The sequence below is a fragment of the Saccostrea echinata genome, unplaced genomic scaffold (assembly GCF_033153115.1).
Source record: "Saccostrea echinata isolate AGI-Se365-2 ecotype Australia unplaced genomic scaffold, CSIRO_AGI_Sech_v1 ptg000054l, whole genome shotgun sequence".
NCBI classification, from domain to species: domain Eukaryota; kingdom Metazoa; phylum Mollusca; class Bivalvia; order Ostreida; family Ostreidae; genus Saccostrea; species Saccostrea echinata.
The window spans coordinates 51,122,845-51,138,469 of NW_026889803.1; the positions used below are offsets into that span (position 1 = coordinate 51,122,845).

Sequence of the window (15,625 nt, forward strand, 5' to 3'; positions counted from 1 at the left end):
CAAAAAGCGAATACGCCTTCTTATGAAAAAGTAGTTTTATAAATATTTTGTCATTAATTTATATTTGAAAGTAAATACAGTCTCATTCATGACTTTCGGATAGGATTAACAAACATGAACAAACTGTTCATCATGTTTTCAGGTTTTGAAAACTTAAATTAGATAAGATATAGACATAGATAAAAGTTGTAATACCATAGAAGGTATTCTTTTATATGTATACCATCGACTTCTGGAAGGCCTTTGAAGTAAGAGTTACAGATGCTTTTTATAACTCGTTTTTGATAAATTAATCTTGGGGTAAAACGGGGTGAAAATTTAAGCAGCTCTTTGTTCAAAATCTTCTTAATTTTGTAGCGACTGATGTTTGAAATTTAATATCATATTAGGAAAACAAAAATTACTGTTTTTAACAAGACTAGAAGAAAAAGTAAAGTTTGTTTCAATTTCAAAACAATTATATCGAATGTATACATGTATTTATATTCCAGTGAGTATCTTTCTGCATCTGAAAGTTTTAGTGTATCGCTAAATCTGAACTATTTAAAACAGCTATGAAAGGATTCTATAAATTGAAGACTTTCTCTATAAATTTAGCACCCGGAATTAAAACAAGTACTAGTATTCATCTCTTTCAATGCACAACAAAAGTAATTCTTTAATATAATTCTGAAATTTAGGGTGGACGCAAAAATCAGCTCCATTTGATTCAGACAACCTCTTCAGATCACTTTATCGTGAGAAGCTCCTTCTAATTTTTTTTTTAATTTAGTCGTTTGTGTTTAAAGAAAAACTGTGAATTTAAAATGAAATGTTATATTCTAATTCCCTGACTTAAAAAAGGCGGGATCAGATGCATACATGTCATTAGTTTTCAGATGATAACTTGTTATCCATAAAAGTCATTTAGCTTTTGTAATAAAATTACTGTGACCATATAACGGGGTTTACCCTTGGTTACAAAAGAATCAACAGAAAACGCACTTGCCAATTTCTTGCCATATTTAGAAATTACCTATGACATTAAGAGGTAAAAGGTTCAAGTGTCATCCAATCAAAGGTTAAAAAATTGAATTGATGTCATAAAATATTCATTCTGTCTTGTAAAATTGTTTATATCTCGGATTATTCGAATCGGGATCGTTATTTTAAAAAAAAATGCTGCGCATGCGTGTTTCAGTGTAAATAACATCAATGGCAACAACTGAATAACTTCAATAAGGAGACTTTGCTGATTTTCAATGTAACCTGTAATTTGAGCACCTATAGGACTAAAAATGGTGAATTTGAATGCTTAGAATACTTTTTTATTCCCGTTTTTATACAAAGTACTGCACATCTGCATTACCAAACACCCCTATTCGTCATGTTTTACTAGATACATCAAGTAGAGGTAGTTTGTCGAACCGGGTATGTCAGGACATAATTATAAATAATAGTAATTCAGCAACAACAGAAATTTTATTGATAAATCATATACTGAATATGTGTAAAAGCAAAAACAATTGGTTGCCCAAAATTAGTAACGGAATCTCAATACAGAGTTGACATGACATGTTCAAACTTGTCACTAATATTGTAAAATATTTATGTTCTTAGATGTAAACACTGAATAGGACAAGGAAACAATTGAACAGGTTCTTGGTATTGCCTGATTAGTGAATTCATCAAACATGACAGACATTGATATGGTACCAGTGAAAGACCCAGGAGGTGGAAAAAATGATGGTCAGTAAGACAAATGTAGTATCATCTTCTTCTTCCTTAAATTCGCATTTCACCTTCTGGTGTATTGTCGCAAATGACTATTTACAGAAGCCTTTGGAAACAACTCTCTATCAATCTATTTACAGTTCATAAAAACCTTTTTGGCACTATGTACAATTAATTCTGTCATTCTGTCTTATACATATTTTATTAATAACACTCTTTTGGAATGCTGAATAAGGTAATACAGACTTTGAACAATCTGAAAATTTGTAATAAAGAGCAAATTATAAACATGTATTGCATTCTTGTAGATTTATTACTTTAAAGATACCATTAATGTTTAAGTGTTTTCTGATGTTTGCAATATCTGCCAATATGTTTGTAATGAATCTACAATTTGCTGTTTGCAAATCTGTTTGAACTCCCAAGAATCCCAAAAATTAGACAATAGAGACATCCCACTAATTGATATACTGCACATACATGTGCAATTCAATGTATTGAGTAACCATGTCAGTGTGCTTTTTTCTTAAATCAACCTCATTACATTTATTTATCATGTTACACTGAATCACACCTTAGATTCTTTGGGTAAAGACTTTCAACAAGATGAAATAACTCGGTTCATTGAAATAACTATGTTATTATTGAGTTATGTTTGAAAATATTGTAGATCAGTATGCAAACTCAAATTTCTTTTAGTCAATTACATTAGTCTATATAGATATGAGCTTACCCATACTGAACTTATTGATTTGAAAACCTGCAAACATATAATACCCTGTAAGTCTTACTCTTCTAAATCTTCAACAGAAAAAAGTGTTCAAATCTATTTTCCTTCTTTATTTAAACCTTAGTCCCTTTCACTATTTTGAAAATAAATTTTGATTATATATCTGTATGTGGGCAGTATTACTAATAGATAGCAGAATAAATGAAGCTATATATCCTCTTGTTTGTGACTTTTCTGAGTACTTGGAGCATGATCATATGATTTTGCTTGACAGGGTTTGAACAGAAAGCGGCTCAGCAGAGGCGAATGGTCAGTAAATGGGACAGAGACACTCTTGAGGATAAGTACCTTAGAATGTATGAAGAAAATCTCATTCTAAAGAAACATGCTAGGAAACAGGAGGACAAGATCAAAAGGTGGGTAGACATGCAGTGAGGTAGCTATTTTGTAGCACTTGATAAACTAAGTATTGTTGAACTGCTTCTGTGTGTAAAGCTTATTAAGCATATATGATGTTGTTAATATTTTTTCTAAATTCAGATCAGAAATTCTGTAATGATGGCCATATTGTGAACTTGTTGCATGAAGATTACATTTTTTTTTCACTACAAGTAATATCTGTTCTATTTGTAGAATGGCAACAAAATTACTGAGGCTTGTGAATGACAAAAAGAAAAACTCAGAAATTGATGTTGGAGGTTAGAATATGACCATTTGTCATTCTTATTAAACTTTGATTCATTCAAATGCTGTAGATAAATTTTTGTACAATCATTTACAGTGAAGAAAGGACGGGACATTGAAATGGAAGAAAAGATGGAAGAACTCCATGACCACATTAGGGATTTAGAAAAACAAAATGTTCATTTGAAAGAAAAGGTGGGGTCTTCATTTATTCAAGTGTTTTCATTTGTTGGGAAATTGTAGACATATTTTAAAATTTTGGAGTACCGGGGTATTTTTTTTGAAAGAAAAGTTTTTTTTTAGTTGATGCTGACTAAACAACAGCTAGCAACTACGGGTAAAAGGACAACCCCCTATAACCGTGTAGGCTCCAGGATTGACACGGTAAGAAGATTGGGAAATATATTTCATCTATTAAAAGTAATCTTACCTGTAAAGAATTATGAAGCTATGCAGAATTTTGAAATTTTGCACTTATTACTTTTTTTCTGGCCATTATAGGGCATTGCTAAGACCAGTCATCCATCTGATCCCAGATTAACCAAAAACATGCGAGTAGTAGGACCACAAGATGGCTTACGGGAGTGAGTAAAAAAATATACAGACATTTTATATTTACCAATAATCAGCTTTCAGTGATGAGAAACATGATTCAACATTCTATTTGCATTTGATTTTCTACAGACAACACATTTATCAGACACAAAGCATGCCTTCTCAACAGAGAAGTAATCAAGGATTGATGGAGCACACCAGAGCAGAGCTCAGACATAAGTAAGTCACTGTGAAACATTTTATACAGTGTATTGACTAGAAGTTAGAGAAAAATGTTAGTAATTGCATGAAAAAAAGCAATGAATCTATTGACATTCTACTCTTTAAAAAAAAAAGAAATATTAAAGGAGTATAAAAGTATTCCCTGTTCATGTAAATTTTGCAGGAATGACCAAATAGCTCAGCTCCATGAACAGCTGAATATGTGTGAGATGGAGATAGAAAATCTACGACAACAGGTATACAATTCTACTATGTTATACTATCAACTTTTATATTACTTTGTTAATTTTAAATGTGATCTTGGGAAATATCATATTGACCTTTCATATTTCTCTGGCATAGATAAAAGTTAAAGAGTCTGACTATGAAGAAGACCTCCTGAAAATAAAGCAACAAATTACAGCAGAACAGAGGTAAGCAAATAAGAAGTTACTGTTCATGTTGGCTTAAAAATAAATACTTATGTATATGCTTGTCTCTAAGTCAGGAACTATTAGATTTAAAACTCAGACACTACAGTATATTATAATGGATACCTTAGAAACTGTGTGCCAAGCTTTCACTTTGACTTATTGACGAATATGAATGCTGTCCTGTAAGTCTCATAATACCTGAAATGGAGAAACAAAGCTTAGATGTAACTTTTGCTGTTACCAATGCATATTTATATACTGTAGATTGGGAAATTAATATGAGTGTTTGATTTTACAGAGCAACAGTGCAAGAAAACATAGATCTGATAAAGTTACAAAGGGAGGTGAAAGAAAAATCAACAAAGCTGTCAGCTGTTACAGAGAAATATGCCATTCTGGAAGAGGTTTATATCTACTTTCTGCTAAAATGTTAAAAAACCCTGTTTTGTTGATTAAAGTACATATATGTAAATATAATGACATTTTAAGGTATGATATTTTAAACACTTTTGCTTTTTTTTTGTAGAATCTTCACACAATGAAACGTAGTCATGACAACATGTTAATGGAAATGGAAAACTTAAATATGCAGCTTAAGGAAGAACAGAACAGAGTCTTAACTTTACAGAATGAATTGAAATTTGGCACAACCAACAATAGGAAAATCATTGAGGTAAAGATAATGAAAAAGCTAGTGTTCTCCAAACCTTTATTTATAAATTTGTGTATTTTGTTAATTTGACGTTTTTTTTTTGGCTTAGTTACAAGAGCAAGTATCTTGTTTGGAGAAAGAGAACCAGATTTTGAAGGAGGCCAATGAGAAGTTTGTCAGCAGTGCTTTTGATCTGGAACGTGAACGAGAATGGAGACAGAGAGAGAACCAGTTAAAGGTACAAATAGCACAACTAGAGGCCACACTAAAGGCAGATCTTGGGGAAAAAGGAGGGATCTTGGATAAATACGCAATTGAAAAAGGTACTCTCTCACTGTGTTAATTCTATATTGATTTGAAACTTTATTTTTCATCTGAAAAATTTAATTGTTTGGTATCTTTAATTTGAGGGATTGTTTTATCATGATATATGACACAGATGATGTAAGTAGTATTTAGTGCTTAGTTATACTGAGAATTCTTGTTTACAGAGACCCATGAGCAGCTACAGGCCCAGTTCAGGGAAATGCAGTTAGAACATTATCAGCTGAAAGAGGAGTATGATGATCTCAAAGAAAAGATGAAGTTTTTCACCAAGGTATGACTTAGCTTTCCACACTTTTCTCTCTTAATATCTGTATACATTTAGACAAAGTATTCCAAAATACAGTACAGCTTTTGTTCTATAATGGTTTATATCTGAATACAAAAACACTAACACTGTGACATTATTGGCAGGAGAGTGCTATTGATTTCACGGAGATTGAGGAAGCCCTAGTTCTGGTCAAACAGAAGAAACAGCAGTCCGTGCCTGATCCTGATTTCCTACAGAAAGTGGACAAAGAAATGTCCAAAGGTTAGTTAATGAGATCAATTATTCAAATAAGATTGAGACTTCAAGCTACACATAATGTATACATATCAAATGGATAAAGAAAGGGATAAATGTTTATCATAGCTTCTGATTGTGAAATCTTTATTTGATACTATGTACAACTTTGTGAAAGTTGATGTACATTTTAACAGATGAGCATAAGAAACTTCTAGAATTACAAGCTGAGTATGCTGAATGTATCCATGAACTGGAGAAGACACGTAACATGTTGGTCATACAACACAAGATCAACAAAGACTATCAGCAGGAGGTCAGCAATCTGTATCAGAATTCTAGTATATGTCAGTAATGTCAGCAATCTGTGATCAGAATTCTAGTTTATGTCAGTAATGTCAGAAATCTGTGATCAGAATTCTAGTTTATGTCAGTAATGTCAGCAAACTGTGATCAGAATTCTAGTTTATGTCTGTTATGTCAGCAATCTGTGATCAGAATTCTAATTTATGTATTGTCTGTAATCTGTGATCAGAATTCTAGTTTATGTCAGTAATTTGTGATCAGAATTCTAGTTTATGTCAGTAATGTCAGCAATCTGGGATCAGAATTCTTGTTAATGTCTGTTGTGTACTTTGTAGGTAAATGCACCTCATGTTAAGTTTAAATATCTGTCTTTAGGTTGATATTTCCCAATCCAAGATTGATGAAATTAAGAAGGAGTATGAAACAAAGCTGGATGAGTATGCTCGCTTGTTGGACATCAGGGCAGCCAGAATAAAGGTTTGTATTATTTTGTTGTAGGTCCACACCCTTAAAAATCTTAAATAAAAAGTAAAAGCAGTTTCATTATAAATTGCAAACATGTTTCAATTTCTTTAATATATGAATGATTTATTCCTAATTCTTATAGTACAACACTGTTTTTACAGAAATTAGAAGCCCAGCTGAGAGATGTTGCTTATGGAACAAAACAATACAAAGTGCCCCCTCCTACTGATACGGTAAGGATAAGAAAAAATAAAGGTCCCTTTCCACTGATAATAGAAAGGTAATGACAAATTACTACCCCCATACAAAGGCATTTGAAGTTTCAAATATTACTCTTCATAAATAAAAATTTTCATACTAGAAAAATAAGTATGGAATTTTTGTTATTTATGAAGAGAATTGTTTAAAATGTCAAGTGCCCGTCTCCTCTAATATGATAAGAAAAACAAGATATACTGTTCTCTCCTTCTGTCCGGCTGATTTGGTAAGGGTAATAATACAAAGTTTTTTCCTTTCTGATATTTATATTGTAATGGTAACAATTCAAAATCCACCCTCCCCTTTCATATTAATGATACACTAAGGGGTTTTTACATTGGGATGTATGTAACAATTTTAGGTCTTGATAATTGGTTATGTTTTATTATATTTAGATTGAAGACACCATCGACTTTGATGAAACTATTCATCTTGAAAGAGGACAGAACTTATTTGAAATTCATATACAAAAGGCAAGTTTTCTTCAACTATTGAAAGCAAAATAAATGTACAATGTACATTGATATTTACAAATTTCAATGTTTGCATGTTTTAGTAGGTTGTTGGTCAGTCAATCAGACTATTCATGTACTTTGATTGGTTGGCAATCTTATTATTCAAGCTAGCTTTATGCATTTTGATTGATTGATTGTTGTACAATACACAATATCTCTTCTGTGGATCAAAGATTTTCTATATCTTGATTGGTTGATTTTAATCTTTTAGGTTAGCTTATCACCTGAAGCCATTAAACTCCTTGGAGATGAGGAAGCTTTGATCTTCTGTACCTGGGAATTCTTTGAGTTTGAGATTCAGTCCACTCCGGTGCTCAAAGGTCCTCGTCCAGAGTATGACTTTACTTCTCAGTATGTGGTCAAGGTCGACGACTTCTTCCTACATTACCTTCAGCGGGTAAGTTATTCTTAGGAATTTCTAGATGTCAGACATCTTGTTGTACAATTTCTGACAGTTTATATCATTGATTTATACTTATATACATTTGGAAATGTTTGAAAAGTACTAGTTATTAATTTTCGGTGCATATTTTTAACATTATTTGTCAGGATTACCCCAACTACAGTTTTCAAGATAAGAACTTTATATTGTGCATATCAATTAAACATAAATCATAGAATTGCATGGGACTTGGAATTTGAATTTTAATAATTTATGAGAAAAAAAAATACCAGTTAATGAACTTTAGTCATTTTCATTCAAAATATGTTCCTTGGGTACATTGACATTGTTGGGATGTCACCTCTTACAGTTTTCAGGATAGAAATGTTTTATAATTTACATGTATGTGAGAAATACCAGTACTGTTCAAACAAAAGAAAACCCTGTTTGCTGTCACATTGATATTTTTGCCCTTATTCATTATTATTTACTAGCCATAGAAAAGAACATCTAAAGATAAACATTCTATTCTTTTAGGAAAGTTGTACTTTAGAGCTTCACCAGTCTCTTGGACAAGAATACAAGACTGTGGGGGCTTGTCAATTGGTCTTTAATGACATATTTGACAAACCCCATGGAAGAATTCATGGGACTGCTAACCTTACAGGTGATTCAGTTTTGTCTTTTCTTGGTAATTTTCAAATATTAACTTAGATTGAAAAAGGAGGAATTAAGAAAAACTCTGGTTGCATGCATGAGACCAGATATTTGAACTGGACAATGGTAATTGACTGTGTTGATAACTTACTGATAGGTTTGGATGGTGAAGGGGCAGGAATGGGCTTTGGTATTGTAGAATACTGGATCCGATTACGTGTCCCAATGGAACAAGCACTGAGACTCTATAAGGTCAGTCCTTTAAGTTTTCTTTGTGTTTCACAGACTGTTACAGTAAGAATTAAAAAAAAAAGAATTTTGATTGATAATGGAAGAAATAGTAAAAAGTTTGCCTATGTTTTCTAAATAGGAGCGTACCAAAGCTCTAGGATACGTTATGTCCAATCAGAAGGCAGCTACTGAGGCTCTGCAGGCCCTGGATGAGAATGCGGCAATGAGACCCAAGGATAACATCAATGAACTACATATCAAGATTGTCCGCTGTAGTGGTCTCAAGTCAAGACAGCCTAGTAAGTCATATTGTAGTTTGTAAAGGAACGTTCATTGCCATTCATTTTGAGGGGAAAAAAATAAGCTTCAAAGTTTCTGCATGTACTTGTGCATCATTTATATGAAAGAAATGACTAAGTGGGTTTGCTGGAGGAAATATATTCGTGTGTCTTAGGTGATTATCCTCAAGGAAAGATCCAACATTTTAGAAGTTTTAGGTCCTCAGTAAACTGTAATTATTAGAATTGTACACTGCTGTATTTTCTCTGCAGTTACATTCTGATAGTTTCTTTGAAAGGACAAAAATGCAGTATGAACACTGTACCAAAAATGACTCAGATACTGAAATGAAATTAAAAGGAAGTGAAAAATGTCACTTGTAAATGGACTGAAATTTTTTGTAAAGAAAGCATGAAAATAGTCCATCTTGTACATGTATGCAGCATTTGATTGTACATCTATCTTGTGCATGTATTTTGTAGATATACAGCCCTCTCCTTACTGTGTGTACCAGTTCTATGACAACAGAGACCATGATACAACAATCATTAGAAATTCTAATAATCCCGAGTTTAATGACCATAAAACATATCCTGTACCAATGACAGCAGACTTAGACCAGTTCCTCAAAACTACGGTAATGTTAAAAGTTTAGATACCAGTTTTTATTAGCCTTGATATGGAAGAAGTTTGAAGTGATAAATTTTATTTTAAATTGTAATAAAAGCATTTTGATCCACGGGTCTCTTGTTTAATGCTTTGTGTTACTGATTATTTCTTTTCAGCCATTGAAAGTCTTTGTGTTTGATGACTTGGACCCTGAGCAGGCCTCTTACATCGGCATTGCAGATGTCCCCCTGATTCCCCTGGCCCACAATAAAGCTGTGAAGGGATTGTTTGAGCTGAAGGCTGCTAGTGGGCGTGTCTCAGGGACAATAGAGATGGAGTTGAGGTGGCAGTTTACTTATGTACCTCCTAAAGGCATGCCTATCACTGAAGAGGTAAGGACTATCATCAAATTCTGATTATGAAATAATACATGGAATTTTGATTGTCTCAGGTCCTGTACACATGAGACATGGTACTTACTTATGCACTTAAAAAATGTGTCTTTAATTTCTTGATATAAAAAGCCACCAACACAAGATGTGAAACCTGAGGAACCAACTCCATTAGATGAAACTCTCCCACTTACTCCTGCACATACCAAGACCAGAATGGCTGCCAAGTTCCCAGGACCCTCTGCGACATCCACTCCCATGCCAAAGTCCAGACTAACAGATGATACCATGGAAGGATTTGTCAAGTCTATGGACATAGATACCACACCCAAGGTGAGAGAATGCCATAACAAAATCTGAAAATGTTCATGGTCAACTAAAACATGTGTTAGAGTTATATTAATTTCTTTTGAATTAACAATTTTTAAGGCTGCACCAAAGAAAAAGTTGGAAGTTCAAGAAGAATCTTCAATTCAGCCATCAGAGTCTCTTGTCCATGAGGCTGTATCAGAAGTGGTGTCTGCAAACCTTCCCAGCATGCTTTCCACCGAGTCCATGCCACAAGGCAAGTAACACACACCTGGTGATGTCATAATGTTATCATCATACACATCGTTAAAAATTGAATGGTAGAACCATTTATTTTTTCATGTATGTTGAATTTTAGTTCCCCATGTTGAGAGTCCAGTTTCCTCTAAGAAATCATCTCCCAGAGCTCCGTCAGATCAGGGTATGTGTCAAAAGTGGGAAAAAAATCTATTACATGCTGAAGGTTAAAAAATCTGTAAATCTTATAAGTGACCAATGTAAAACAAAGATGGTATACAAATGTACAGTAACATGTCAGTGTAATTGGTGAAAAGGGTACTTACTTATTAAGAGTTTGTTAACATGGCTAGTTCGGTGCTGGGAAAATTTGTGCTTTTCATTGTAAACAGGCCTTGTGTTTGTTTTGTTTGACAAATCTGGAATATTCAAGAAATTAATCATAATTCTTTTTATCAAGAAAATTTAATGGTTAATGTACAAAAAAAGATTAAAGTTTTTCATAGCAAATTAAGAATTAAAAGAGGATAGGGAATGCAGTGCAATTCCTTTTTGTGAAATCTTGGATGATTGTCCTTATGTACATTAATATTTCAACCTAGATGCATAATTGCCAGCATTATATGCATGAATTGACTATGCTTCATAATAATCTGTGGTATTTCTATATATTATATCCAAATACATTTATATCAACACATACTGGTAGATCCCTCTTGTTTAATGGCATGAAATATTAGAAGACATGCATGTGATTTTAGCTGAACAGCAAGATATACACCAGCCAGAAATAGAGGATGAATCTGATACCCTGAGTGAGGAATCCAGTCCTCAACCTGTTGGGGAGGCACTTGCTTGCCCCTCTCCTCCCCCTGAATCTGATGGTAAGACAGGTAACCCCCTCACTGCTGGTGATGGGCGTGGCTATGTAGTGGTAGATGTAGTAACCCAAACCCTGACCCTAGTCATCACATGTAGTTTTGTTTTCCCTTATCATTTTCTTTAGCTTGAAGAATATTTGAAACAGTTGTCAAAATCTGAAAAGTACCTTTATAAATTTTATTTTTGAAATATGGATAATAACAGTTGTGTAAGAAAAAAATATTTGGAATGGGTAATTTCAGGATTTTTTATGTTTGTACAAGTATTAAGAATTGGCTTAATAATACTTCAATATTGGAACAGTACAAAAATAAGAGAGAATATTTTATACAAGTATCTGTTTTCTTCTTTTGACAGCTGTTTCAGAATGTATAGATGTGTTTTCTTTATAACATAAGAGCAGCCAACTAAACTCTTTTATTATTTGAATGATTTTGAACAGCACAATTGACAACAATTCGAAGGAATTGGCAAACCTAAAAAGTTTATTTCAGGTCTTTCTGTCATGGAAATTTCAGTACAGATCTTGTATAATTTATTTCTTACTCTGTACTTCCTGTCGCAGGTAAACAAAAACCTGTCCCTAAAGCCAGGAAAACGTTGACCTTTCATCTAGGTAAATTAGCATGGTGATATAGCCCTGCATGGTTCCTTTGATGATGGTGTCTTGTCGCTGCTTATAAACACAATTGTAAATTTGTAACTGTTTCTAGTTGGTAAAGTCTTATATATGTGTAATCATTATCTTATACAAGTCATCCATATTATTATAAGTTTTTTCTTAAATACTGTAGGATAAATAAATAGGATACATGTAACATGTATAGATTCACTAACGTACAGCATGGTAATTCCTGCAACATATAGTAATCATTTTAATAAATTGATGTCAGTAAATTTATATACCCTAATGTAATAGCAATCCAGGATTAAACACTGTGACATATCATGTAATACATTATAACATGTACATATACTCTTTGACATATCGGTAATCCATCATTACATGTAAATACTCTTTAAATGTACTCAATCCACCATTACATGTAAATACTTTTTAATTGTCATCAATCCATCATGACATGAAAATACTCTGTAAATGTAATCAATCCACCATTACATGTAAATACTCTTTAAATGTAATTAATCCACCATTACATGTAAATACTTTTTAAATGTCATCAATCCATCATTACATGTAAATACTCTTTAAATGTCATCAATCCATCATTACATGTAAATACTCTTTAAATGTCATCAATCCATCATTACATGTAAATTCTCTTTAAATGTCATCAATCCATTGTTACTTGTAAATACTCTCTGACAAGTCTGAATCCATTGTTACATGTAAATTCTCTTTGACATGTCTGCTGTAGATTTCCATGACCTATTCTATAATCCACTGTTAAATACTTAAGTGACCTATGGTTATCTGTAATTCACTATTATATATTTCTGTTATCTGTCTGCATTCAGCATCCATGTCTTCCCTGTCAGACCTGTCAATATATTTGGGTGGATATTGGAATTTATCCTGTTTATGGGGCTTTCTTTGATGCACAGTATAATTTTAAAATGCATGTTTATCTGTCATGGAATTTGGTGTATAAATTGTATATCATAATGAGTCAAATTATTTTTTCATAAAAATATGTTTATATTCACTACCTAATACACTGTACTTGTAGATGTCAAATGGTATCATTATATGAATTTAATCATATGTTGATGATTTGTGAAATTTTTAGAAAGCTAGATGCATATTCAAAATTGTCAGTTGATGTTTAACCTCTTACATTTCAGATATGAAAGAGGATACTTTAACTCCTAAGGTAATGAATCAATCAGTAACAATCTCAAAGTTCATAGTTTACTGATCATTGGATCATTGAACAGCCAATTATTCACTTTCTTCATTTTTTTGCAATAAAAACAAGTGTTCACTTTTTCAGGCAGGAAGCAAGGCCTCAGACACCATGTTTGGTGATGAAGAAGAAGGTAAGTTACACAGTACAGGACAGCACGGTTATTGTAAACAAAGAATTTACTAAAATAATGGAATGGAATGTTTCTAAAAACAAAAGCACTATGAAATCTACTATATATAATAATAATGTTGATTAAAAAGAATGGTTTGTAATCTTGAGATGAGTATCATTCTAGATCATGATTAATGCATTTTTTGTAAATCTGTAGATTAGAACTCTGATTTTTCAATGAAATGATGTGAGTTTATTATATTTTTTTATTAATAAACACTAGAAACAACATTTTATGACTTTACAGAGGAAATAGAAGAGGAGATACCTGAGGAAGTGGAGGAGCACGGGGAGACATTACCCCAGCCCCAGCCCTCCACAGAAACAGAGGAGGAGGAGGGGTCAGAAAAACTACAGATGGAGACAGACAGCGAGGGCATTGTAGTGATGAATCCTAAACCCAAACGTCGCGGCAAGACAGTCAATAAAGCTGTATGTCAGATTTTAATGATAAGTTATGGTACAATAACAATGAAACTTTCATATTTCTTTAACATGAGTAGTATATTATATATGTACTAATTCTTTTCTTGTCGTTAACAGGCTAACAGTGTGACGGTCGCAATATCTCACCTGTCATTGAATGAAAATGCGACTGTGCTGGACAATGATAATGTTAAACAGCTGTTTGTAGCCTACAATTTTCTGGGCATTGATCCGCAGGAACTTGAGACACCATTCTCTCTACCTAAACCTAAAGCAAATATCCCTATTGCCTACAACTTTACAAAAAGTAAGTCATATACACTGTATGTATAATAATTAAAAATATTTTAAAATATCAGATAACATGTTGCACTGATCTTGAAATGAGAGATATTCTTATTGATTATGGACTCCATTTATTCCACAGCTTTCCAGGTGGACATGCAGAAGAATTATGAGAGGAGACAGTATTTGGCGGGCATGTTGTTACCAGATGATCCAGAACAGGGCAGGTATGGTGGTCTTACTGGTCTGAAGCTCTGGTCTCCTTGTTATGATTCATTCACATATCAGAGCTTAAACTTGCAAAGTCTATCTACTCCTAGCTGTTTGAATTACGAAATGGTTAACATACTTCATTTTAATTAAGTAAAGTGATTAATGACATGAATCCCAGAAAATATCAGCTTCAGTGCATTGTCAAAGAAGACACTTTTGCTTTGGTTGATTATCATTGGTTTTGATGTTTTCAGGATTCGTTTCACTGTGGTGAGTGAACCACCAGATGACGATATGGATGCCGAATGTGAAGACATTGGAGTGGCTTTTGTTGGTGTCAAAGAGATCCTTATGTCTAAAAAAGATGTCGAGGAGCAAAATGTTGATCGTAAGTATAGTCCTGGCAGGTAAAAATAGGCCACTCTTATTTATTTTCCTAATCATGAATAATTAAGTATTGAGAACAAGAGTAGAAATGGGAATAGAAAAGCAAGATTTGATCTAGAGTATACATGACAGTAGGATATGATGCGAATAATTGCTGATATAACCCAAACTTAGCTCTCTCTCTCACAACAACAATTGAAAACAAAACAAGAAGCAAAACCAAAATTTAAATAAACTGATTTATACTGTTGTGCAAATATATGCATCTTTATTTATGTGTAACAAAGTAACTTATGTTTTATTTGTATTTATTGCAGTCCATGATGTTAAAAATGAGAAGGAGGTTATAGGAACATTGAATGTGACAGTCAAATGTCTGGCTGCTTTAGAGGCGGTAGAGAAAGAAATGCAGATTGAAGGGACTTACTGAGCAGGAAAACTGCAAACAATGGAGAAAGATTAATTACTGTGAATGAATTTACATTACTTTGGGGAATTTTTAAATCCACTGCAAATAGTTGTTTTAATAGCTGCAGAAATACAAAAAACAATATTTTACAATAGAAAAAAATCCTCAAATGTAGGAAAGTACAGAGGAGAGAATTTGTTTATGTTTAATCATCAAATTCCTCTCAAAAGCACATTTTTTGTGGCTAGTTATAACAAGTGCTCGTACGTGTGCTTTGATGGGATTATCAGTTCGTACATTAACATCAAGTTTATGGGTCATATGAAATTTTAATTATTGGTAACCTTTTTTTTTAATGTGTAATATGTCATGAATTTTACAATTATTTTCCGTCCACTTTGAGTTGTAGTTCTGCGATAAATATTTTTAAAAAATTTAAAATTACATATTCATAGATTACTTGAAGTTATTTATTTCACTTAAAGATGACAGTACATATGTATTTTGATGTATGAAGAATGTAATGTTTTTTATGCTTGAATG

General features: G+C 32.8%; 1 protein-coding gene across 1 annotated transcript; it reads left to right on the forward strand.

Annotated features, from left to right (window-relative positions):
- Positions 1-1,201: 1,201 nt before the first annotated feature.
- LOC133172668 (protein fantom-like) lies at positions 1,202-15,551 on the forward strand. Its single transcript, XM_061307614.1, has 36 exons — positions 1,202-1,280; positions 1,600-1,728; positions 2,718-2,859; positions 3,077-3,141; positions 3,225-3,322; positions 3,431-3,511; positions 3,629-3,711; positions 3,812-3,901; positions 4,068-4,140; positions 4,247-4,317; positions 4,616-4,721; positions 4,844-4,990; positions 5,079-5,292; positions 5,461-5,567; positions 5,708-5,825; positions 5,996-6,114; positions 6,480-6,581; positions 6,731-6,802; positions 7,223-7,300; positions 7,554-7,739; positions 8,262-8,391; positions 8,539-8,633; positions 8,752-8,911; positions 9,374-9,528; positions 9,677-9,892; positions 10,025-10,225; positions 10,322-10,457; positions 10,560-10,622; positions 11,200-11,322; positions 13,127-13,155; positions 13,276-13,321; positions 13,610-13,794; positions 13,906-14,095; positions 14,216-14,300; positions 14,541-14,674; positions 14,991-15,551. Exons 2-36 carry the CDS (start codon positions 1,674-1,676, stop codon positions 15,101-15,103), a joined length of 4,068 nt encoding a protein of 1,355 aa, XP_061163598.1. The 5' UTR covers positions 1,202-1,280; positions 1,600-1,673; the 3' UTR covers positions 15,104-15,551.
- The last annotated feature ends 74 nt before the right edge of the window (positions 15,552-15,625 follow it).